Below are 27,144 nucleotides of genomic sequence, written 5' to 3'. Positions count from 1 at the left end.
AAAACTAACCATTGTCACACAGATTTGTTGAATTATCCAAAGGAGCATGACATACAGAACTTGAAAGAAGAGGGTTCTCGACTTTGTCCCTCTCTCTCTTCAATAGCCTTTGGAACTCCTTTTCAGATGAGCTAAGAATTCGATTTAGATTCCAACAGCACCCAATTTTCAAAACTTCCTCAAACCGAGGTTTTATCCTTGCTTCTAAATTGTAACCAAAATATTGTGGAAAAGTCACAATTTGTGACTTACACCGGCCAGTCTGAGCAAAATAATCCCACTTGGGTTTAACGTTACCATCTATTGCAAGGCCAAGAATTTGGGGGAACCTGTTGATGATTATGATAACATCATCCTTACTGTAGCCAAGCTCTACCAAAAACCGAATCGTGGGCTTTATATTTCCCTCAATACTGTAACCCAAAACCTGTGGGGATCTTCTTAAGAATACACTGATATCTCTTACACCAATGCTTTTTAAAAAGTCCACAGTTGGGTTCAAATTGTTTTCAACATTGTAACTTACCACATGAGGAAATCTTGTGATTGTCCTGCCAACATCTACTGAAGAGAGTCCTGCTTCCTTCAAAAAGCATACAGCTTCCTGTAATTTTACTTTGCCATATGTGAGCAAGGCAGGAAAATGCACAAGAATCCGTCCCCAGTGCCTCTTGTCCACTCCAACACTCTCAAGATAAATCATTGTAGGTATCAAATTCTCTTCCAGACTACAGCCAAAAATCTGTGGCCTCTTTAAAAATATTTTCAATATGCCAGGCTTTGTAACTCCCAATGCTAGGAAGTAATTAACTAGGGGTTCGATCTTTTTTTCAGGGCGTAGAAAGAGAAGGCTTGGGAACCTGCGAGTTACATCCTGCACTTGTTGCAATGAAAGGCCAAGTGCAAGGGCATATGAAACTGAAGGTCGAAAGTTCCCATTAACTGTGAGTCCAGAGCTGTGAATATCCTTTGTAGCCAAAGGTTTCCGTGTGGATACCAAGGACTTTTGAGAGGACTCTTTTTTCAATGGTGGAGTATGTGGAAAGTACACTAAGACATCTACAAGACCATCTCCATGCTCTGCTGCCAAAGCATCCAAATAAGGAAGAATAGTATTCTGGATTTCAACAGTAGTCAACTCTCTTCCTGCAAAAAGAATTGCACCTTGAGTGATTCAAAATTATGCGCTCTTCAAAGATGACAACCACTATGATCTGAAAAGAAAGATTTAATTGTAAGAACCTTTCAAGGGTATTTAATCAGAATCAAATTTGTGATCAAACACTATAAAATAGAAGAAACAAGATGCTCAATGTAAAGATTTAGAAAAGGCCTTGCCTGTCAAGTAGCGCATGCGATAGCGAGTATGAAGCATTGAAAGGAGATGCCCTATAAATCGACTTGCCTTCTTTGTTACACGGGTGGAAAGTGCAGTGCTTAACTCTTTAGTCTTCAGAAATTGAATCAAAACTGCTCTGGCCTCCTCTTTCTCGGAGGCCAGCTGCTTCAAGTCAACCACACCGTCTACCTGCTCATTGTCACAGTCACCTAGCACAAACCAAGACAACCATGTTTTACTCACATCGACAGCCAAGTGCACATGTGCATATGGGAGCCCTGTTTAAGTAGTGCCTGTGGATCACCTGAAAAGCATGCATATATCTCAAATGGAATGACATCAATTGCGAGAAGCAAGAAATGATTTAGCTTCACAAGACTAGAACACTCAATTTGTGAGTTTATGAATATACACCCAATTTAAGAGAGATCTAGAGCATCCATAAAACTCTTGCAAACAGTACTCACAATTAGCTGAGGGCACATTATCTTCACGGCTTTTGCATGTATAATGGCATCTCAGAGGTCTAGATCTGACAAGTAAGAAAGAAACAATTAGTTGGACAACTCACAAGTTGAAGTTTGCATAGGACATTAATGCATGCTCAAACTCATCCTGTAAAACAACAGTGCAGTTTAGCCTTAACATAATCAACAAAAAGGTTGGAAAAAAACTCCAATATACGTAGTAGGGACTACGTGTCGTGTATGACGTGGTGTTCCGGTTCCCGTTCCCCCTTCCCGGAACGGGACCCGACACTTGAATTTCCCAAATTCCCGTTCCCTGGTAACTATGGCAAGAAGGACCAGAACCATTGAAGAAGACTTCAAGTCCGACAAAGGAGAAGCAGCTTCCACGGTGGTACTTAAGGACATTGCCGGATTCCCGAGTGACAGACATACTAGAGTCAAGTTTGGAGGTGAGAAGATCTCAACGAGTTTCCGGGGATTCCAGTGTGAACTTTGCATTGGTGGCTCAGATTGTTGAGCCACGTGAGAGTGCTCTCAACGGAAGCAAGAACGGAAGAGGGAGAGAGAGAAACAGAGAGCCACAAGTTTTGGTGGGTGCAGAACCACCCTAATCTTCTTTTTCATTCATTTATATATGTGCTCGAGTATTGTACATAACCGGGGTAAAGGCACAGTGACCTTTAACCCCCACAACCTCCCACTTAAAGGACAATGTGCCTTTAAGGGAGAGCAACCAGTGAGCATACTATCCAATGCCCATCAATACACGACAATACTCAAACCGCTGACTAGATAGACTCTTCGTCAGCATATCTGCAGGGTTATCATCTATATGAACCTTGACAAGCTCTATGCGCTTGTCCTCAAGTACCTCCCTGATGAAATGGTACCTGACCTCAATGTGTTTGGTCTTTGCATGAAAGACCGGATTCCGTGCTAGCTGAATAGCACTCATGGAATCACTATGTAATGTCGGTACACCTGTATGAATCCCCAAATCTCCCACTAGCCGATCAAGCCATATAGCCTCCTTGCAACCCTCTGTGGCTACAACATACTCAGCCTCTGTGGTAGACAAAGCAACGCACTTTTGTGCGCGAGACATCCACGACACTGCACCACCTGCAAAGGTGAATACATAACCAGAAGTGGATCTCCTACTATCCACATGCCCTGCATAGTCTGAATCTGTGTACCCAAGTACACGCATGTCTTCTTTACCAAAGCAGATGCACATCTCCTTGGTACCCTTCATGTACCTCATGATGCACTTAACTGCCTCCCAATGCCTCTTTTCTGGATTAGCCATATACCGGCTAACAACTCCCACTGCAAATGCAATGTCTGGTCTAGTAGCTATCATAGCATACATAAGACTCCCAACTGCTGATGCATAAGGAACCTTGGCCATCATGGCCCTCTCCTCATATGATTTGGGACTATCTGTATGACTCAGTTTCACATATGGAGGCAATGGAGTACTCACTGCCTTCCCCCCCTCCATATTGAAACGCTGCAATACTTTTGTAACATACTCTTTTTGTGAAAGCCAAAGGAGTTTCCTACTCCGATCACGTGTGATGCGCATACCAAGAATATGACCTGCAAGTCCCAAATCCTTCATATCAAAGGTCTCATGCAACTTGGCCTTTAATGCATCTAGCTCATAAGTATTCTTGCTAGCCAATAGCATATTATCCACATATAGTACCAGGATTATCAGGCTATTATCCTTAGCCCTTTTAGTGTAGAGGCAGTGATCAATTTCACTCCTTCTAAAACCCTGGGACCGAATGAAAGCATCAAACTTCTCATACCATTCTCTAGGCGCTTGCTTAAGACCATAGAGACTCTTCTTCAGCTTGCAAACTAAATGCTCTTTGCCCTTTTCTTCAAAACCTTCCGGCTGAACCATGTAAATTTCCTCATGCAAATCCCCATGCAAGAAAGCTGTCTTGACATCCATCTGCATAAGCTCCATATCCTCTGCTGCCACTAGTCCAAGCATGCATCTAAGTGTGGTCATCTTCACAACCGGAGAGAATATCTCATCAAAGTCCACACCCTTCTCTTGCTTGAACCCTTTAGCAACCAAACGGGCCTTGTACCTAGGCACATCATCACCTGTGACCTTCATTTTGTAGACCCATTTACATGGCAATGCTTTCTTTCCATGTGGCAAAGAAACCAAGTCCCAAGTCTTATTCTTCATAAGTGAACTCATCTCTGATTGCATAGCATACTCCCACTTGCGTTGATCCTCACGCATCATAGCCTCTCTGTAGCAAGAAGGCTCCCCACAATCAGTAAGCATCACATAGTCTACCCCTGGAACAAACCTATCAGGTGGTCTAGACACTCTAGATGATCTTCTCAAAGGCATTTCAGCTTGCTGTCCAATTTGCATATCAGCCACATTTGGCTCATTATTTCCACTAATAGATGATTCATCATCTACCCTTGATTGTATACCTGTGGGAGTACTTGGTGGTACCATTTCTTGCACATTTGCATGGACAACTTGCTGTCTATCAACATATGCAGGTGGATTCACATCCTGGAAAGTGATTCTCCTCATTTCCACATCCCTCATGGGTATCTTATGCATCTTCTTCTCATTGAAGACCACATCATGGCTGCGTATGATCTTCTTTGCTTCTGGATCCCAGAGACGATAGCCCATCTCTCCACTTTCACCATAATCCAGAAAGATGCATTTCCTAGACTTAGGATCTAGCTTCTTTCAAAGCTCTTTTGGCACATGTGCATATGCCTCACACCCAAATATACGCAAATGAGAGTAAGAGGGCTTCTTGCCACTCCATGCCTCTTCAGGAATACCACCATCCAAACTCTTACTAGGTGATCTATTGATCACATGCACTGCAGTCTTCATTGCCTCAGCCCAAAAACCACCAGAAAGACTTGCATTGAAAAGCATGCATTGCAACCTTTCTTGTATGGTACGATTCATCTTTTCTGCAACTGGATTTTGCTCTGGAGTATGAGGGGATGTGAGCTCCCTCTTAATCCCACGTGTATCACAGAAATGCTGAAAGTCATGAGAGAGATACTCTCCACCATTGTCAGTCCGTAGGCATTTAAGCGTTCTACTTGACTGATTCTCAACCAAGGCCAGCCATTTCTGAAATACCTGGAACACATCACTCTTCCGAGCTATAGCATAAGCCCACACTTTCCTAGTTGCATCATCAATGAATGTCACATAGTATTCAGTCCCGCCTAATGACCGTGTAGACATGGGACCACATACGTTTGAATGCACCAAATAAAGCTTTTCAAACTCTTTCTTTCCCCTTCTTTTATGGGCTGATTTAGTCTGCTTCCCATAGAGACAATGCTCACAAAATTCAAAATAAGAGAAACTCAAATACGGTACATAACCCAAACGGCATAAGAGTTTCATTCCATTCTGGCTCATGTGCCCCAACCTGCAATGCCACAAAGAAGTGCTTGGCTGCTCGGTTATTGCAACAACATGATCAAATACCCCTGATACATGTAAGGGATACAAAGTCCCACACTTGGCACCCCTGGCCAAAAGCATAGAGCCATTCTGAATTTTCCAACTCTGAAAGCCAAAAGTGGTGTGAAAACCAGCATCATCTAGTTGACCCACTGAAATAAGACTCTTGGTCAGCTTAGGCACATGTCTCACATGTTTCAAAACAAATGCAGACCCATTTGCAAAAGAAAACTTTATGTCACCTGCTCCCACTATGTCACATGCATAGTCATTTCCAAGATGCACACAACCTATCTTTCCACTGTCATAAGTGGAGAACCATTCCCTATGGGGAGTAACATGGAATGAAGCACCAGAATCCAAAATCCAAAATCCAATCCTGGGAATATGCATCATCTGAAGTGGTAAGCAACTCTACAGATAAACTAGACATGAAGAGAACGTCATTGTCACTATCATGTGTGACTGCATTGATCTCCTCGATCTTCACTTTTCCTTTGTCCTCCCTTGGACTCTCTTCCTTTTGATTTGCACCCCAATTTGCATTCTTTTTCTTATCCTTTTGCTCTCTTTTCAGCTTGTAGCAATCCTTTTTCATATGACCCTTCTTGCCACAGTGGTAACACTCAATGTTCCATGCCCTGGATTTGCTACGAGACTTTCCTCTTTCTTGGGACTTCCCCCTGAACTGTTTCCCCCTGAACTGTGATCTATCCCTTTGCACATTTAAGGTTGCATCCTGCTTGTTGCCGTCCATAGACTTCTGTCTAATCTCCTCGGCCAACAAGCTACCCACAACATCATCAAATTTCAGTACTCTACCAGGTACAGAGTTACTGACAGCTGTACGGAAGGTATCCCATGAGGATGGCAATGAACATAAGAGAAATATTGCCTTAGTCTCTGCATCAAAATTCATTTTCTGAGCCTGAAGCTGACTGAAAATAATATTGAATTCATTCAAGTGAGAAGCAATGGAGACCCCTTCCTTCATCTGCAGCTCAAACAACCTCTTCATGAGGTAAACTTTATTAGAGGCAGTTTCCTTCTCATAAGTGGCACACAATTTCTTTCACAAATCTTCCGTAGTCTGCTCATTTACTACTGTGAAATAAACTGACTCTGCAAGATGAAGTCTAATAATAGACTTTGCTAATGCATCCAACTCATTCCAATCATCCTCAGACATATTTGCAGGCTTAGCTTCAATCCCTGCCAAGGGTTTAATCTGCTTCTTTTGAATAAGCACATCCCTTATTTGTTCTTTCCACAAAGAAAAGTTTGTCCCATCAAACTTTTTAATGTTGAAAAACTCCTTTTCAGACATGGAAGAGGATGCCATGATGCAAATAAAGCAAAATCCCAAATGCTAGTGCCTCAAGAGAGAATCACATCCAATACCACGTGCACCCAAATATGTATGCCACAATAGATTGAAATATCACCAAAACTCATATCTCAAAGCATCAAAAGATGCATCTGACTCATGTGCATATACTATGCATCCATATGAGCAAATCTGGCCCAAAAGAAAATGTTAATAAGTGCCAAATGACTCAAGCATAAACACTGTCCACTGGCATATGCATCAATAATATCTCATCCAAGAGAGCATAGCACTATCAATGCATCACCTGCAATATGTCAAAGCTGTCCCTTAGCATAAAATAGCATCCATGTGCAAAGCGTCCATAAAAAATAGCATCCCACAAGGCAATTTGGGTCTATCAGCGCATCCAATAAGGACCGCAATGCATCCAAATGGCCTATAAATCATCCACTGCAACCCAATGCACACCACGAATGAGCGTACACTGCTCAAACTGCAACCAGAGTGATCTGCATAAGGTATGCTCAAGAAATCATGGTCCCACGATAATGACCGCTACTAAAAATAGAACCTGAGATGCCTCAAAACATGGGCATCATTGCATAATCGGACTCAACAAGAAAATTTGCAAATATCTCTCTTCTGCCAGAACTCCAAAATCCCAACCGATGAGTGAGAAATGGAAGTCAATAGTTATCCACTGCCATGTGGCATAAATCTAAGGTTTCAAAACCTTAGAATGAAAAATGCATAACAGAGAGACGAAATCGAATACACAGAGATCTATAACTCTGAAAATCTCCACCGAATCGCGCAAGAACTGATAGGTAGAGGTTTTTGGGCGTCCGGAACGCAATGGGACAGACGGTTTTGAAAACCGTGGTCTCAATCACTGGGTCCAACACACGGACTGAAAAACGTTTTTGAAAACAGAGCTGTTTGTAAACTCCACCGGAGTGCGAATGATGAGCAACATAGAAGTTTTAGGACCTCCTGAGTCCATGGGAACTGACAGATTTGCAAATGGTTGCTCCAAACTTGAGTTCCAACACCCGGGCAAAAAACGCAGAAACTGACACAGTGAGTCAGAAATCCAATGAAATGATCCCATATTCAAGAATGAAGGTGTTTCCAAGCTCCTGAAGTGAAGTGGACACCAAAAGCAAGCAATAGTTGCCTCTACAAGTCAATACGGAGTCTCTGTCATCGAACGGAACACGGAAAAGCTCAAAAAATGACTTTTTCTTTGAAAACACTTAACACGCTCTCAAAACCACTTTGCAAAACCAAAGTGACTTTTCCAAAGGTTCCTCCAAGGTCTCAGCACACTCGGATGCAAGTAAAGTCACCCACAAAGCTTCCTACAGAGCTTCTCCTTCCTCCCACAGAGCTGCTGAGCTTCAAGCATTCATGCACACTCAGCTAGATCACCCAAGCTCTGATACCAGTTAAGAGTGCTCTCAACGGAAGCAAGAACGGAAGAGGGAGAGAGAAACAGAGAGCCACAAGTTTTGGTGGGTGCAGAACCACCCTAATCTTCTTTTTCATTTATTTATATATGTGTTTGAGTATTGTACATAACCGGGGTAAAGGCACAGTGACTTTTAACCCCCACACCAAGACCTTTTGAGGAAGAAAAAGATGTACCAGAGCAGCCAGCTGCCATGAAGAATGTTATGCTCTAGCCGAGATAGCATGACCTCGGAAAGATCGGTGGGCATTTTCTCTTAGATGACCGACTTCTGTAATATTTAATGTGCATAAATAAAATGGTCAAGAGAAGTAACTGCCAAGGTCCTAGGTGAGGGTGTAATGGCATTGACTAGGTGGTTCTGAGTGCTAAGGCCTAGGTGCACCTAAATGTGTAATAATGCCAAGGGGCAAATGTTCTAAATTGTGCCCCAAGAGAGGGGTAATTGGTGTACCAAGTAAAAAGGTCTAAAATGAGGTCATGTGGCAGAGGGAACCATCTAGGGAGATGTGGGTTTGTGGATAGGCATGAGAGATAAAATTTCGTATCATAAGAAACATGCGATCCACGAAATAGGCTGGGTGGATATACCTGATGCCATCGCCTGTGATTGATGAAACCAAGGAGAGAGATATGGAAGAAGTTCGTTTCATTTTGGTATCAGAGCTTATGGTAGAGATCAAAGGCTGGACGAACGGAATGAGAAGAGAGCGTGAAGTGCAACGTGATCTCAAGCGATGGGGTGCAAGGAATGCGTGATAATCGACTGCTCGTGACGTGCGACGAATTGGAAGGGTTGTTGCCCGTGACGACGAACAGCGTGGTGGCTGAGTTCGTTGTGCGGGAGACCTTCGGTGAGCGTTCGCTTGATAACGAACGACAGGCTTGGAGTGCGGGTTTCACGAGGGGTTTCTGGGTCTCAGCGCCGTCTTTGACGAATTACTCCAGGGAGCAAAAAAAAATTTTCCATATTAAGTTTTAGTTTCCAGCTGCAGGCGATTTATTCCTGTATAGCAGAGGCTGCAGTTTATTATTCATGTATAACAAAAAGGGGAATCTGAAAAGAAAAAAAAAACTATTTTCCCTTTTGAAACTATGGAGGCAGAGGGACAAGATTCCAAGGTGAATCCTAGTGAATCTAGAGCACGCTCTACACAACAAATGTCCCATCACACAACACCTACTCTGGTGGGTAGGATTTCGGTATTAGAAGATGCTTTACAGCAAATCATGAACCAGCAGCTTCAACTGAACGCTGGTCACAATGAGATTAGGGAGATGGTGCAAGCCTTGTCGGCTAGGCCATCTAGAATTGATAAGGGCAAAGCTCCAGCAGAGCCAGAGCCCAGTATACACTCATCAGAGCGTGCGAAGGTCAAGGTGCCTAATATTGCCAACTATAGACCAGAGAAGTACGCTGGTCGGATGACCGAGCGCAATTCTGATGTGATCGAGGTTTGGTTACACAAGTGGGAAGAAGCCTTCCCCAATTGTGAAATCAGATCTCATCTAAAGAAAATCCGTGAGGCCACTCACCTATTTATTGAGGCAGCGGATAGATGGTGGATAAAGCAACAGAAAGATCAGGTTGCCCCTACCACCTGGAAAGGGTTTAAAGCTGAATTTAAGAAACACTTTCTTCCACCTGACGAAGAGTCCCGAGCTTGGGATGCTTATAGAAACCTTCGTTTTGTCGTTGGCAAAGTACACTGACAAGTTCAGGGAATGTGTCATGAAGATAACAGACCCTCTCCCTATGTCGGTTCAGTTGAAAGACTATTTCTATGGACTAAACGACAAAATTAAAATGGAAGTTCGGGCTAAATATGTGACTACATTAGATGAATCTATTGCAGTAGCCCTGAACTATGAGGATGCCAGAGGCAGATCTAGTGGATTTGTGCAGGCAGGGACTCAGTATGAGTACCCGAAAAAAGGGGGATTTCAGAGGAAATGGACTTCAAAGACAAGTGTCTCCCAGCCAAGTGGCCAAACCAAGCAGGTGAAGCCGGTTGAGGGACCAGCAAAAACAAGTACCACCGTTGGGGTGAAAAGGAAAATAACTCCAATGGCAGCCCGGACTTGGTCAAAGTCCTCGTTGACCCCTGAACAAAAAGAGAAAGCTAGAAAAGGACTGTGCTTCGGCTGCCTTCAGCGACATCAGTGGAAAGATTGTCCACTGAATAAAGACCGTCACACGGCCAATATGATAATATCTGAATGCGACGCGGAAATGCAGGAGAGTCCCAATGCGGAACATATGCAGATGCAATTGGCGGGACCTTCTCAGAGGTTAGTACCTGTGTTGTTAAGTGTGTCTCTTACTAAGTTAATAAGCGGTGCACCTGATAACATCCTTTCAAAGCCCGCAGCAACGGGGTATATGGTTTTCGATGAGCCCGAGTTGATTAAAATGAAAGGGCAAGTAGCCAGTCATGATGTGATTGTGTTGTTTGACTCAGCGTCAACACACAATGTAATCAACTCGAAGCTTATTAAGAGGCTCAAGTTGAAAACTAGTCCGTCTCACTATGCTTATACGGTCAGGATGGCGGACGGAAGTTCAACTGAAGTATGGGACCAAAGGGTTACCCAGTTGGAACTTCGAATTCAGGACTATGTTGAGAAGCTGGACATTGAACTGACCAGACTTGCTCACGCAGATATAGCCCTAGGCATGGCTTGGCATTTTTCGAAAAATCCAGCCATTGATTGGAAAAAGCATATTTACCAGTTCAAGATGAACGGGGTAGAATATGTTTTGCGAGGTGAAAAGGATTTACCTGGAGGACCATTGATTTCAGCCATGGAAATTCGGAAGACTCCGAAAGAGTTTCTGTGTCTGTGTATAGCATCGGTAGAGTCGATTGATGATGTGTCGACTAGCACTGAGGCTACCCAAGATGGGAAAATGGCCGAGTTGGCTGAAGAGATATCAGAGAAGTTCTCTGAATGTTTTAGGGATGAACTACCTTATGGGTTACCTCCAGAGCGGAAAGTTCAGCATAAGATTGAACTGATCACGGGGGCAGAACCTGTAAATAGACCTCCCTATAGAATGAGCTTCATTGAAGAGGCGGAGGTGCGTAGACAACTGGAAGAATACCTTAAGTTGGGGCAGATTCAACCAAGTTTCTCACCTTTTGCTTCGCCAGTGATATTAAAGAAGAAAAAGGATGATACGTTTCGCCTCTGTATAGATTACAAAGCATTGAATAATATCACTGTTAAGCACAAGTATCCGATGGCTCGGATTGATGATTTGTTAGATGCATTACATGGAGCCGCGATTTTCAGCAAGATAGATCTTAAGTGTGGCTACCATCAAATCCGGATTAGAGCCGAGGATGTGCATAAAACCGCTTTCAGAAGCAGGTTTGGTCATTATGAGTTTTTGGTAATGCCCTTTGGACTTACCAATGCTCCAGCGACATTCATCATGCTTATGAACGATTTACTACGTCCGTATATCGGAAAGTTTGTAGTATATTTTATTGACGATATTCTAGTGTTCAGTAAAAATATTACTAAGCATCGTGAACACTTGAGAATCGTGTTCAGTACTTTGAGGAAAGCCAATCTTTATGTAAATAAAAAGAAAACTATACTGTGTATGGTTAGGCTTGAATATTTAGGGTTCATAATTACTCCACAGGGGGTGGAAATGGATCCGAAGAAAGTGGCTGCGATACTAACTTGGCTAATCCCTCAGAGTCTCCAGAAACCGTTGTTCCTGGAAACCGATGCAAGTGGCATTGCGGTAGGAGCAGTTCTCCTTCAAGAGGAAAGGCCAGTAGCCTTTGAAAGCAAGAAGCTTTCTCCCTCTCAGAGGAATTGGCCAACTCATGAATTGGAGTTGTATGCTGTTATCCATGCTTTGAAAGCATGGAGGCATTATTTGTATGGTTCAGAGTTTTATGTGGATGTGGATCATCATACTCTGAAACATTTTTGTAAACAGCCTGACTTGAGGGGCCGCCAAGCTAGGTGGGCAGAGCTCATGCAGGAGTTTAATTTAACGATTCAGTACCGAAGAGGAAAAGATAATAAGATTGCTGATGCATTGTCTCGCATTATGCACAATATGAGTTTCACGGTATTAGAGAGTGCTCTAATGACCGAGATCAGAGAAACTCAAAAGGTGGACGAGTTTGTCCAGAGCTTATGGCCTAAAGCTCATGAGTTTAGACCCGGGGAAAATGAAAAGGATGACCTGGCATCCAGAAAAGGCCAAACTTATGCAAGATATACCATAAGGGATGGTATGCTGAAAAGAAATGGCAAGGTTGTGGTACCTGGTCAGAATGATCTCAGGCAGAGGGTCATTCGACAGTGCCATGATAGCCCATGTGCGGGACATCCAGGAGTCGAGAAGACATGATCTCGTGAAGCGAGATTTCTTTTGGCCAAAGATGAAAAAGCATATTCATGAATATGTGACACGGTGTTTCTCATGTCAGGTAAGCAAGGCCGAGCGGGTGAAGCCACCCGGACTTTTACAGCCCCTGGAAGTACCACTAGGTAAATGGGAGAGCATTTCCATGGACTTTTTTGTAGGACTGCCTACAACACAAGGAGGGTATGATTCTATCCTTGTGGTGGTTGATCGTCTAACCAAGATGGCTCACTTCATTCCGACTAGAGAGTTTGTTAGTGCCCCGCAAGTATGCGGATTTGTTTATTAGACATATATTTCGTCTGCATGGATTGCCTAGATCCATAGTGTCAGACAGAGATGTCAGATTTACCGGTCATTTTTGGATAGCGGTATTTGAGACACTAAGGACTGAGTTGGGAATGAGTAGTGGGGATCATCCTGAGACGGATGGTCAGACAGAGAGAGTCAACCAAACTTTAGAGGATATGCTGAGGGCATATGTGTCATTGAGGCAACATACATGGGACAAGTGGTTGCCATTGTTAGAGTTTGCCTACAATGATAGAAAACATTCCTCTACCGGGTTCAGTCCGTTTGAACTGAACTATGGTTATAGACCAGCAAATCCAACTATAGTTAGAGTACCTCAGAAAGTGCCTAGTGCCGCGAGCTTTGTGGTTCAGATGCGGGAGATGCTAGCACTTGTGAGAGCTAATATCCACCAGGCTATGGATAGAGCCAAGGTATATGCGGATGAAAACCGGTCTATAAGAGTATTTAAGGAAGGAGAAAAAGTTTTTCTCAGAGTTCCTTCGCACTCGAAGTCGTTGACTTTAGGAGAGTGTGCTAAGTTATCGCCTCAATACTGTGGGCCATGGTTAATTCTAAAAAGAATAGGCAAGGTAGCCTATAAATTAGAATTACCACCGGGATGTAAGATACACCCAGTGTTTCATGTTTCTCGTTTAAAGAAATTTTTACATACTGGTGACTCACTAATCGAAGGTGTGGTTTTGTTTCAGGAGATAGAGGATAATGCGAGGCGCAAACCAACAAGAATCTTGGACCAAGGAACAATGCAAATACGAAATCGGAAGATACCCACGGTGTTGGTTGCCATTGGATGATGCCAGCACATTGGGTTCTGCAAAGAGAAGTAGAGGGGCATCAACTACATCGAGCGCGGGTCCTAGTACTACAAGAACACCCTTGCCACATGGATCAATTGTTAGAATTATAGATATAATTCAGCAGTGACCAATGTAATTTAATAAGCTAGTTAGGGGCACTTTTCCCTCTTTAAGAGGTTTTTCTCCCTAACCGCAGTTAGTTCACTAACTATGGTTAGTGACTACTAAGGTTTTGTCCTAGTAGGACAAAACCTTATCTCTCACTCATTGAGTTGTACTCTTCACACTCTTCTATTGCAACTCAGCTCTACTAGGACAAAACCTTATCTCTCACTCATTGAGTTGTACTCTTCACACTCTTCTATTGCAACTCAGCTCTCAGCTTTCAGCTCTCTAGCTTTCACTTTGCTCTCTCTCACTCTCCATTCTCTCACATTTGGTATCAGAGCATTTGATCCAGCTCTCTACTTCTTCCCCGTAGAGCTCCAGCTACAACCCACGCTTCGCTGCTACACCTCGCCCATACAGTCCGTACGACTGTACGGAATCCATACTGTACCTGTCATACCTTACCTGCCGTACCGTACACGATGTACAGATCTGCAACGCACACGTCGTCGTACATCGCGTCCGTACAAGTGCCGTGGTTGTCGTACATCGCGTCCGTACAGTTCGTCGTCAAACCGTACGGCTCGCCGTACAGTTCCGTACCTGTACGTACAGCTCGCCGCTACCAGCCGTACAGCTCGCCGCCACCAGCCGTACAGCTCACTGTCATCATCCGTATCAGCACATATGTTCTCCGTACTGGTCCTGCTTCCGTACAGCAGGTAGTCCTCTGATTCCGTACAGGAGAAACTTGCAGGTGATCTTTGGCAGGCACATTTTGTAGACAGCCATTGTTTGGCTCAGTTTTTTGGGAGTACATTTGGGGCATTTTGTTTGTTGCAGACATTGCAATCATTTTGCAGTTTCGGAGCTACACTTGGAGCAAACATTGCATATTTGGTCTGAAATTTGGGGCTTTCTGCTGAAATTGCAAAATTTGGGGCTTTCTCTACTTCTGCCCCTTTCTGGTTGCAATTTCAAGCTCGAAATTTGGGGCTTTCAGTTCTGCAGTACAATTTCTTGAAGAAATTTGGGGATTTTGTAATTACACTGCAATCTCGCAGTGAAATTTGGGGCTTTTGCAGACAGAGCGCAATTCTTGCAACATTTGGGGCTTTTGATCTATTTGCCCCTTTCCGGTTGCAATTTCAGGCCTATTTTGGGGCTTTTGTGTTGGGAGAGCAATTTCTGGAGTTTTCACTTCATACTGCCTTTCTTAAAGTGTTTTGCAGCACTTTTGGCAGATTCTGGAGAGTTTTTGATGCTTGGACAGATTTCTGACAGTGCAAGTACAGAAATCTGAGTTGCATTTACAGCCGGTGCTTGGCTGTGTTTTTTGGGAGTTGTGCATTTCATTCCCAGTAAGGGAATTCAGTTTTGTATCTGCTTAAATCTCTTTCTCAGATATGGCCCAGCAAAATCAGAATAATGACCTCTAGTTCGGTGGTCTTTCACAGGAAGACAAGTTGGATGGTACCAACTACCCTCTCGAGTTTTATGGTACGCAATATTCTGATTTCTCGCAATTTATGGGATTATGTGAATGGGGGTGAGATCCGACCAGCAGGTATGGCACCTAATACCCCTCCTCAGCAAGGAGGTGGAAGAGGTCGTGCACAGGGGGCAGCTGCAGAAGAAGGTGGTGGTGCAGCTATAGCCACTACTCCAGATCAGAAGAGATGGGATTCACGAGATGCCTTAGCTTTGTCATGTATCTCTCTTTCAGTGAAAAGATTTATGATTCCGCATATCCGGTCGTGTAAGACCTCCAAGGCAGCGTGGGATATTTTAGAAAGCATGTATGCAGCCTGGAATGATGCAAGGGTATCCTTCTTGAAAAGAGAGTTAAGTAATACACATATGGAAGAGGGTGACTCCATGTCAGTCCACCTCACAAAGCTACAGGATCTCAGAGAGCAATTGTTAAACATAGATGAAATTATTCCTGATTCAGAGATGATTACAACCACTCTGAATTCTCTTCCTGAGTCTTATCTCAGCTTTCATACCTCGCTGAACTTATCATTGAGGGGGGGTGCAAATCCTCTCACTTTTCATGAGTTGATAGGACTTCTGCTTCAGGAAGAGCAGACCAGGAAAAACTTGGCTTCACGTGCAGGTAAACAAGCCATGCTCTCAAAGTTTAAATCAAAAACAAAGGGACAGGCAAAGACATCAGTAAATCAGCCTTCCAGTGGGTCTGGACAGCCTTCACAAAAGGCTAAAAATGATGCAAGTCCGTCCAAAAAGAAGGGTTTTTGTCACTACTGCAAAAAGCCACGTCATCACATTGCAGAATGCAGGAAAAGGCTTGCAAAAGAGAAGAAAAACAGCTCCGGGCTGTTTCAGATTCAGCTCCTCATGCATCTGACAGTGGGGATGCTGCAGCCAACTTTGTTGGACAGGATTATGCCTTTTTATCTTGCATTTCAGATGCTAGGCTGGCTGTTCCAGATGCTCGGGATAGTATAGCCACTTGTAATGATGATACTTATGCATTTTTGACTTGCAGTTATGACTCTTCTACGGATGCATCTCTTTTCAATGTCAATGAAACACTGAACACTTGGTATTTTGACAACGGTGCATCCAAACACATCACTTCTAGAAAGTGTCTTTTTACTTCCTTGCATCCACCTCCCGTTGGTAAGAAAGTCACTTGTGCCAACAACTCATCATATTCAGTACGTGGCACAGGAGATGTTGAGCTCACTGCCATTGATGGCTCAATTTTCAGACTTTCAGATGTCTTATATGTGCCTGGTATAACCAAAAATCTTCTTTCAGTGTCCACTCTTAACAGAGCTGGATTTCAGGTCATCTTTGAGGATGACAAATGTGCTGTCCGAGACAGGGAAGATGACTATGCCTTAAGGTTACCTGGTACTCTGCTATGTGGGCTTTTTCAGCTTGATCTTTTTGAGAAAAGAGCAGCCCATGCTCTTGCAGTTTCTACCCCTACAGCAGCCATGCAGAATGCAGAATTATGGCATGCCCGATATGGCCACATTCATTACAACAGCTTGATGACACTTCAAAAGTGTTCCATGGTTGATGCATTGCCACCTCTTGAGATACCTCCTCCACATGCCTGTGAAGGGTGCATTTTAGGCAAGATGCATAGATTCCCCTTCAAGAAGAATGGTTCAGTTAAAGCTGTCCGCAAATTACAGCTTATACACAGTGATGTATGTGGTCCCATGAGGACTCCATCGTTGGGTGGTCATCCCTACTTCGTTACATTTATTGATGATTACTCCAATTTCACTTGGGTTTTTGGGCTGAAACGCAAATCAGAAGTGTTCACGGTGTTTAAACACTTTTCAGCCATGGTTGAAAATGAAACCGGACTCAAGATACAGACATTGCGCACAGATAGAGGTGGGGAATACTTGCCTGCAGAATTTGATGCTTTTCTGAAAGGCAAGGGTATTGTGCATCAGCTCACAGTCAGACTGACCCCTCAGCAAAATGGCAAAGCTGAGAGGAAAAATAGAACTCTCATGGAGATAGATAGATGTATGATAAAAAGCAAACACATGCCTCACAAATTCTGGCTTGAGGGCTTGATGTGTGCCAATTACATTTTGAATCGGGCTCCCACTAAGGCTTTAAAAACAAAAACTCCTTATGAGGTCTGAAATGATAGAAAGCCTTCAGTGGATCACTTCCGAGTCTTTGGATGCCTTGCTTATGCTCATGTGCCAGTTGAATTTAGGCACAAGTTGTCAGATAAAGCCATTAAGTGCATATTTGTTGGGTATAGTGCAGAAAGCAAGGGGTACCGTCTCTACAATCCTGCTACACGCAAGATCATAGTAAGTAGAGATGTGATATTTGCTGAAAATTCAGCTCACACTTAGGCTGAATTTCAAATGCCTTCTTCTTCAGAGGATGTCTTTGAGGGGTTGCTACCCATTGCCTTGGGTTCCCCTACTGATATCTATGATGCAAATCAGAATTTACAGCCACCTCTAGATGCTTTAGTTCCGCCACAGGATGTCTTGCCCCCTCCACATGCAGTGAAACAGGTGGTGCAACAAGAAATTGCAGACATACATGCAGCAAAAACATTCCCAAACTGGCTGTTACAGACTCTTAGGGAGAGTAAAATTGATGCTCCGTTACCTGGTAGGACTCGCAGTGCAGCAAGGCACATGGAAAGTGCTAATTCAGTGGAATCAGCATATGCATGTACTCTTCTTGATGAGGAGGATCCTGCCACATTCGAAGAGGCAAAGGACAATGTGCAATGGATGAATGCCATGCACGATGAGTTGCAGTCCATTGAAAAAAATCAGACTTGGGATGTTGTAGACTTGCCACCGGGTAAACATGCCATTGGCACACGATGGGTTTTCAAGGTCAAACGGAAGCCAGATGGCTCCATTGACAAATATAAGGCAAGGCTGGTTACTAAAGGCTATGCTCAGAAAAAGGGCTTAGATTATGAAGAGACATTCGCTTCTACATCCCGGATGACCACCGTCCGATCAGTTATTGCAATGGCTGCACATTTTGAGTGGAATGTTCATCAGTTGGACATAAAAACAGCCTTCTTAAATGGGGACTTGCTGGAAGAGGTGTATGTCAAACAACCTCCGGGCTTTGAAATTACAGCAAATGCACTTCAAGTATGCAAGCTCAACAAAGCTTTATATGGGCTGAAACAGGCCCCTCGTGCATGGTATGCCAAGATCCATACCTTTTTTACCAGCAAGGGGCTGCACAATAGTCCTACTGAGAGCACCCTCTACATCAAGATGGATGGGGAGGAAATTTTAGTCATCCTTCTTTATGTCGATGACTTACTACTCACAGGGTCCAATGAAGACAAAATTGCAGATTTCAAAGCTGATTTGCAGACCAACTTTGACATGTCAGATTTGGGGCTGCTTCACTTTTATTTGGGGATCCAGTTCTCTCATGAGAGACGTGGCACTGTTATGTCTCAGTCCAAGTATGTTCAGAAACTCTTGGACAGATTTAACATGCATGATTGTAAGCCCATAGCCACTCCCATGGAGCCGGGGCCGAAACTCACAATGCATGATGCAAGAGAATTAGTTGATGCCACACTTTACAGTCAAGCTGTTGGATGCCTCATATATCTCTGCAACACTAGACCTGATATTCAGTTTGCAGTATCTCAGGTGAGCAGGTACATGCACAGCCCAAAAACTATGCATTTGCAGGCAGTTAAGCGCATCTTCCATTATTTGCAGGGCACGAAGTCTTTTGGCTTGCTATTTCCCAGGGGGGGTGACTTGCAGATGCATGCCTACAGTGATTCAGATTGGGCTGGTGATTATGATACTAGGCAGTCCACTAGTGGCAATTGTTTCTTTTTGGGTAAATCTTGCATTTCCTGGCTGAGCAAGAAACAATCTACAGTGGCTACCTCATCATGTGAAGTTGAGTACAGGGCAGCTTTCACAGCAACAGTTGAATGTGTCTGGCTGCGACGTCTATTTGCTGATCTTCATCTGTCTTTGGAGGGTCCTTCTCCAATTCTCACTGATAGTCAGAGTGCCATTGCAGTGGCAAAGAATCCAGTGTTTCTTTTTGGGTAAATCTTGCATTTCCTGGCTGAGCAAGAAACAATCTACAGTGGCTACCTCATCATGTGAAGTTGAGTATAGGGCAGCTTTCACAGCAACAGTTGATTGTGTCTGGCTGCGACGTCTATTTGCTGATCTTCATCTGTCTTTGGAGGGTCCTTCTCCAATTCTCACTGATAGTCAGAGTGCCATTGCAGTGGCAAAGAATCCAGTGTTTCATGCTCGCATGAAGCACATTGAGGTTCACTATCACTACGTCAGAGAGAAGTTGCATGCAGGAGAGATCAGTATGATCTTTGTGTCCACACATGACAACGTTGCAGATATTTTCACCAAAGCACTACCACGTGAAAAGTTTGAGGCATTTCGCAGTGCCCTGAACTTATATCCGTTTGGTGATTGATCATCCTTGTACATGACATTGGCACTGCAGGGGGATGTTAGAATTATAGATATAATTCAGCAGTGACCAATGTAATTTAATAAGCTAGTTAGGGGCACTTTTCCCTCTTTAAGAGGTTTTTTTCCCTAACCGTAGTTTGTTCACTAACTATGGTTAGTGACTACTAAGGTTTTGTCACTAGGACAAAACCTTATCTGTCACTCATTGAGTTGTACTCTTCACACTCTTCTATTGCAACTCAGCTCTCAGCTTTCAGCTCTCTAGCTCTCACTCTCTTGCTCTCTCTCACTCTCCATTCTCTCACATCAATTAGTATGGATGCTAGTGCGGGGAAAAGAGGATCACAGCAAAGGTCTAGCATTCAAGCACGCTTGCAAAAGCAAGCAGTGAAGGAGGCCACTAGTGAGCTCACAAAGCTCTTCATACAGTGTGCAATACCCTTTCATGTGGCGAAGACTACACGATGGAGGAAGGCCATGAGAGCCGTAAGCCACATTGGGTATGAATGGGAAGGGCCTACATATGAGACCTTGCGGACAAGAGAGCTAAGAAGAGAGAGGGAATGTGTGGAAGACCAAATGAAGCCCTTGAAAGAGACTTGGAAAAAATATGAATGCACACTCTTATGCGATGGATGGTCAGATGCACGCAAGAGGAATGTGTACAATATTTTAGTGTCTTCTTGCAAGGAAACCATGTTCTTAAGAGCCATAGACGCTTCCACTGCAGGTATAGTGATTACAGGGTTGTATATTTGGGAGCATTTACGAGCAGCCATTATGGAGATAGGTGTTGAGCATGTGGTGCAGGTGGTAATAGATAATGGCAGCAATTGTGTGTCAATGGGTGCCATGTTAGAAGATGAGTTCCCTAAGATTGTGTGGACACCTTGTGCCTCACATTGCCTTGATCTTTTGATTGAGGACCTAGGGAAGATACCTTGGATTGATGCCATCTTCTCCACAGCCCGCAGTATCGTGAAGTTTGTCACGAAGAGACCCAAAGTCCTCAGCATCTATCGGGCTTACAGTGACCTTGAGCTATTAAAACCTCCAGCCACAAGGTTTGCTTACATGTTCATAGTGGTGGAGAGGCTTGTGCGAGTGCGCCAGGGCTTGTTGCGCACGGTTGTGTCTCGGGAGTGGGGAGATTGGGATGATAGAGGCCAAGCAAAGTCTATCAAATTTTTTTGCACGATCATGGATGAGTCTTGGTGGAATCAGGCAGAGGCATTACTCAAATCGATTAATCCTATCTACACGGTGCTTCGCATCACGGACATGGAGGGAAGTGCATTAGGGCTCTTGTACGAGTTTATGGACAAGATTGGAGAGGCCCTCAACAGAAACACTTCCCTATCGCCTGATAAGTAAGACTTTTTACTTTTGTAATATGTATAATTATTGCAGTTACTAAATTGCAATTTGTTATCATGAAGCCTAGAATTTTCAGATATATATTATGTATGCACTATTATCTATATTTTGCATGCATAATGCATTCTAATTTCTTGTGGCATGATTTAGGGTTGAGTCCATCCGTGCTATATGGAATAAGCGGTGGAATTGGTTCCACCGCCCAATCCATGCGGTGGCACATGTATTGCATTCGCTCTGGCGCAGTCAAGAGCAATATGAGAATGACGAGTTGGAGGAGGGGATGCAACAGTATCTACAAAATTGGACGGGTGGTGACTTGGAGATGCAACGAAGAATGGAGGATGAACTTCTATTTTTCCGCAATCACAGCCTCTCCTTTGGTCGACCTACGGCTAGGCTCCGAGAGACACAGTTGCAATCTGTCTCCTGGTGGGAGAAATATGGCAACTGTACTCCTACTTTGGTAAGAGTCTAAGAGACAAGTTCCAACGCCACTAGTTAGAGCTTAGTTGTTAAGTAATTTGAAGTTTTATCTACTACAAATATGTTTAAAGTTATCAAGTTCCTGATACTTATCTCTGCTTAATTGGCTTATGGCAGAAACGCCTTGCTATATGTGTTCTCACAGGACTGCAGTTCCGGTCCTTGTGAGAGGAACTGGAGCACTAGGGCCCTCTTTCACACAAAGAAGAGGAACAGATTGAGCACGGCTCAATTGGAGCAGTTGGTGTTTTGTCATTGCAACCTCCGTCTCCTTGAGTTCGCCGCCGGCTGCCCCGGACCTCGCCAAGTGAATGTAGACAAGGTGGACGTGGAGAAGATGAAGGCCATAGCAGATATCCCACGGGAGGAGCTGGACATATACACCATGTTGTATGAGGAGCTATCAGCACTAGCACACCACACACGATCATACACTTAACCATCTGGAGATGGTGCTAGTACTTCAGTTGCACCCGATGGTCCTGATCCTGATGTTGATGATTCTTCTTTAGACAGTGACACAGATGCCTCAAGCTTATCTAAGGATGCAGAGGATGACGATGACCAGGAGTCCATGGATGATGCAGATGATCAGTAGTCCTGTTGCTTTTTTTTATATCATCCATGGGTGCTTTTATTTTGAGTCTTGCATGACTCATGAGTCATGAGTCATGATCATGAAATTTGTGGATCATGAATCATGATCATCTATGGAGTCCGGACATTGGATACTTTCAAGTTTCAAGTTTCAACTTGTGTGCTAAGTTTAAACTTTAAAGTACTTCAAACTTCAAATTTCAGATTCTTGTAATGCCAAACTTGTTAGTCATGACTCATGATACATGTTGATTTCAGATTATTGAACCATCATTCAAGAATTTAGAATCATAGAGGCATGAATGATGCATTGATGCTTGAAGGCTGAAGCTTCAAGTATAGATAATTGTAATTTGTATTATGTATGATTTGCACTCTATTGATAATTATATTATGTATAAAAAATAAATTTTTATACATAAATTGTATCATATTGCCGTTTCTTCCATTTCCGTATCAGCGGGCCCCGGAAACTCCGTTTCTTCCGTTTCGGCTGGTAACTATGCCTCCCTGGCTCATTTGCCAGGGGAGTTTTTAGGCAGCTTTTGCAGGCTGCCTTCCCTGCTTACCTGTCCAGCCTTTGGGAACCCTAAAGGGACTCCTAACCTAGGCTAAGACCTAATCTATAAGATGGAAACACTTAACCTACTATTGGCTCAGATGGATTCTGGAGGACATGAACATTCTTCGAGAGGTGATCTTGTGCGACAATCGAAGTTGCATAGCCATTGCGAAGAACCCCATGTTTCATACATGAGCAAAGCACATCGAGGTCCATTACCATTTTATCCGGGAGCTAATCATCAACAAGATTGTGGAGCTAATGTACTATTTGAACTCTGACAACATGGCACTTCCAAGAGACCAACTGGAGCATCTCATTCGACGCATGGGGATTGGCCCACAGTTGAGTCATTGAGAGGGGGTGTTAGAAGTCACTGACCCACCTGTCAGCCCCCATGAGGACAAAGGGTCAAGAGACTAGGGAAGGTAAGGATTACCTGAGTTAGGTATTGCTCATCCGTCAGCAGTAGGTTGGAGGACTGTCTGCATGTGAAGATGAGTCTGGAACAGACACGACGGATCAGCATGTAAGCAGTACTTCCAGGGCCTATTTAGGAGGCACCTCTCTCTGGAACTAATCACAGGTCAAGGAGCAGCAAAAGTCGGTCCCAATCTAATCAGTTTACCTGGCAGACCCATTCGGGTTTTGCAGCACACCTAAGTGGTTGATTTGGGGCAGGATTCAGAATAGCCCCCACTCCTCCACACTTGCAGCATCACTAAAGCCCTTTTGCAGCAGGCAGCGTGGACCTGAGAGTGTGTGGAGTATTTGTGTTTTCCAAGAATTTAGCATTGCACCTCGGATGTTTTCTGCTCTTTTGTAAGCAGGTTTTCCCACATCCGTGGATGAATATAGTCCGAGTTCTCTTTCTCTACTCTCTGCAGTACATTCTCTGAGTGAGGTTTTTCAGTTTGTGTGTGCATCTCTAAGTGTTAGGAAAGAGTTCCCTAGATCTATCTGCTGCGTAAGAAATTCGAGCAATCAACCCTCTATTTTCTAACAGAGGGAAGCAAGATGGAATTCGAGGCTGGGTAGTGATGAACGCAGAAGCCCTAAGTTGGGAAGGTTTTGACAATTATGTCAAAGAAAGGCTTCATGCAGGGGAGATCACATTGACGTACTGCTCTAGATGGGTAATGTTGCTGATCCATTCACTAAGGCACTACCTAGAGGAAAGTCTGAAGCTTTCCGCAAAGCTTTATATATATACCTTTGTAAGACTAGAATATATCCAATCGAAAAAATTCAGCTTTTTTGTTGGTCTAAATACCCAAATTCTACGAAGAAAATAAAAGGAAAACAAAAGGGAAGAAAATTGAGGTAACAAAGCTTTAAGCTTATTTCTTTTTGGTGATTGATCCATTTCAAAACAAGCATGAACATACATATCTAAAAGATATAGGCCAAAGACACACCTCATGAAATTCTGTAATGCGAATTGGGATGGAGGTAAAGATGCAAAGTTGACAACTCGTTTTACATGCTTGCTCAATCAGCTGGTCAAGCAAGAAGCAAGACACACTTCCTTTGTCGACATCAGACAAAAAATATATTGCTTATCAATATGTTCTGGTGAAGCAGTATGATTGCGAAGGCTTCTGGGTGAGCTTGTTGCAGTCCAAGGGAGGCTACTATAATCTCTTGTGATTAATTTCTTGTGATAGCACGAGTGCAAAGAATCCAAAAGATCGTAGTACAGCGAAGCATATTGATATTGCTTATCGTTCCATCCGGCATCAAATCGAGTTGTATCCAGTATTTCTTTAAAGATCAAATGGCAGACTTATTCACCAAGGTGTTGCTAAGCTTGGAATTTGAAACATCGGAGAACTCCTATGTATTATACATATCAGACTAAAGAGGAAGTGTTAAAAGGCCACTTAATAAGTTTTCATATAATGCAATTAGTCTGCATACGTTAGAGAGTGGGCAGAGTTGGATAAGGGATCAATCCATCACATAAGTTTTATTTTCTAATCTAGATGTACATTTGTAGTTTATATAGTTTTGATGTGACGACTTACGTCCATCTCTTCTCCCTGCTCCTTCATTTTCTTACAACCTGCGACCACCGAGATACGTGTTGTGACCTTGCATCATACAAATCAACGCTCAAGCTATAAGCTCCTATATCTAGGAGGGAAATGTAATGCCCTTGTTGCTTGACTCACTCACTTCAGGGCTTTGATTACTTTTTCACCATTGAGATTCTTTTGCATTTCTCTAAAGAGCGGTGCTTTGATAACTTATAGCAATCTGTTACTCTATAAAGTGCTTGAATGCTGCCAAACTATCGTAAAGGAAACTTTGCAGGAGGTTTACTATTTACTAAAATAGAGCAGAAGGATTTTAAAATTCATACCAGATGACTCACGCCTATTCGATGTCAATTTGGCTCATTCGATAATTAATAGTCCCCCAGTAGGATGGATGAGAGGAAGAAAAGCCTTGATGACTCAACATGTGGGAGCATTATGCCACAAAGGTACATCAAGCAAATAGTCACAGAACAAGGTAAGGCAAGCTTCCTTCTTAAAAATAACACCGGGCCCAATACACTCTACTCCATATTTAGCAAGCCTTTGTTGTTGGTAAGGGGAGAACTTCAATGAATGCCATGCTTTCTTGACTGTTATCCTGGAGGCGCGGTGCTAACTCGGCTAAAGCGGCTTCGTGCAATGTTTCACTGCTGTCTTTTGAAGCATACACATTTTGACGCCGATTAAGAACTTGGAAATCGGGTTTTCTTTCTATAAAAATGGAACCTTTTGTGATAAGTAGCGTGCTGTGAGACATGCTCTTTAGTTAAAAAAACTTCACTAAGATGGAATATCATCGCGAATAGTGATTAATTTCCACGATCCGAACCTTAAAAAAAGATTGAATTCCGTTGGGCCCAGACGAGGCAACCTTCGCAGTGGTGAAAAGGCCCGCACCCTCAAATCCTAGCAAGACAAAAGTTGCGCCTGAATTGCCGACCAAGGCAAAAAAACACCTGCAAATGTCCTCTTAGAACGTGAAAACGCTGCCAAACCTGTGCAGGTGGTGATTGGATACCGGGCAACGAATCCATGCGATCTGCGTACATGTAAGTTGGTCCTGATAAAGCCTTAGCAGAGTAAATGGAACGTACTAGCAAGGGCTCACAGAGCTGCAACAGATGCCCGCTTCTCGTGGTCCTCATTGCACGTCCCAAGCAGCCTATGGCACTCTTGCATTTTCCATCTAGATTTATCAACGCTATCTTCTCCTTTTTTTGAATGTGTAAATCGACATTGCTTAATCCAAAGACTAGTAGTTTTTGTGGATCTCTCATCCATGTTTTTTTCAAATTTAGAGTGCTTACACGCACACACACACACATGCATGGTCTTGGTGGAGCACTTGTGTGAGAAGGAATAGTGAGTTAATGGTGTTGTCTAGCTAATCTTTGCAAAAAAAAGCTAGAGCATTCAAGGTTGCATCAACATCAACGAGAGGCAACATTGTGTGGATTAATAGAGGTCCCAACGTTAAGCATAAATCCAAATTACAACTTGTATCCGTGATAATTCTCAAAGGCAAGGACATCTAGATGAAAATTAAGGCTGGGAGGGGAAGGAGTGCAAGAGAGGAAAAGGCTCGTAGGGAAAAAGGACAAGAGAGGAAAAGGAAGGGCAAGAGATGTAGGGGAGAAGGATCAAAGGGCAAGAAGCCAAAAATGAAGGGCAAGAGAGTTGGGCTACATATATCATTCAAAAAGAGGAGGATGGGCTTTAAGGGATGCATTGCTTGACCTAGTATTCAAGGATATTAAGTTGCTATGAGCATTTCTTGCAAGTAAAAATAAACAACACACTCTTAGAGATTCTGGGTTTGTTTTAAAATTTAAAAATGTGAGTTGTTTAATGATGCCAATTTAAAAGTCTAAAGAACATGTCGTTGGCTAGCATTGTTTTGAGTCCAATTTGTAGTTGTGATTTTTGCATCCTTTACCTGGTCCAATCCAAGCACAATACTATTTTTTGGTATTTCACCTCTAAGCGCTTTGGTTCTACACTTCTTTGATCTACTAGTGCACTTCAACCAACTTCTATAGCCCCAAATAGCCCCTGTCAGGTTCACCTTTTATAGTTGATTGGTACATATCCCTCTCCTCTATTAACTTCCATTTACTACTTGGTAAACTAGGTCCAATCCGTCCCAAATATAGCTGCCTAATAGCCACATGTTAGTCTATCTCGATATGAATTTACTTTATATGATTTTGACCTGGTAGCATGGCCTAAATAGCTCTTACAATCCTCTAAAACATATCTGTATATTACGTTTTAAGATAAACTACTTACAAAGGGGAAGCTTTCTTTGTAGCAATTATTTCTTAGGTGATAATGGCCCAAGATATTTCCATGGTGAGATTATTTTTCATATGGCAAACCACCATCCATCACTTGATAGTCAAGA

At 43.2% G+C, this 27,144-nt stretch overlaps 1 protein-coding gene across 1 annotated transcript; it reads right to left on the bottom strand.

The window, feature by feature from the left end:
• On the bottom strand, window positions 1-25,960 carry LOC147903209 (transcription termination factor MTERF5, chloroplastic-like). The gene is made up of 5 exons (XM_087372695.1): window positions 25,736-25,960; window positions 25,570-25,646; window positions 1,807-1,871; window positions 1,339-1,548; window positions 1-1,146 (listed from the first exon to the last, which is right to left on the bottom strand). The coding sequence occupies exons 1-5, from the start codon at window positions 25,883-25,885 to the stop codon at window positions 5-7; spliced, it is 1,644 nt and encodes a 547-aa protein (XP_087228821.1). The 5' UTR covers window positions 25,886-25,960; the 3' UTR covers window positions 1-4.
• Between the last annotated feature and the right edge of the window lie 1,184 nt (window positions 25,961-27,144).

The sequence above is a fragment of the Dipteris shenzhenensis genome, chromosome 3 (assembly GCF_047967505.1).
Source record: "Dipteris shenzhenensis isolate YYH24624 ecotype China chromosome 3, Dip_SZ_1.0, whole genome shotgun sequence".
NCBI lineage: Eukaryota > Viridiplantae > Streptophyta > Polypodiopsida > Gleicheniales > Dipteridaceae > Dipteris > Dipteris shenzhenensis.
Note: the sequence above shows the minus strand (reverse complement) of the source record. Positions and strands in the feature narration are given on the sequence as shown.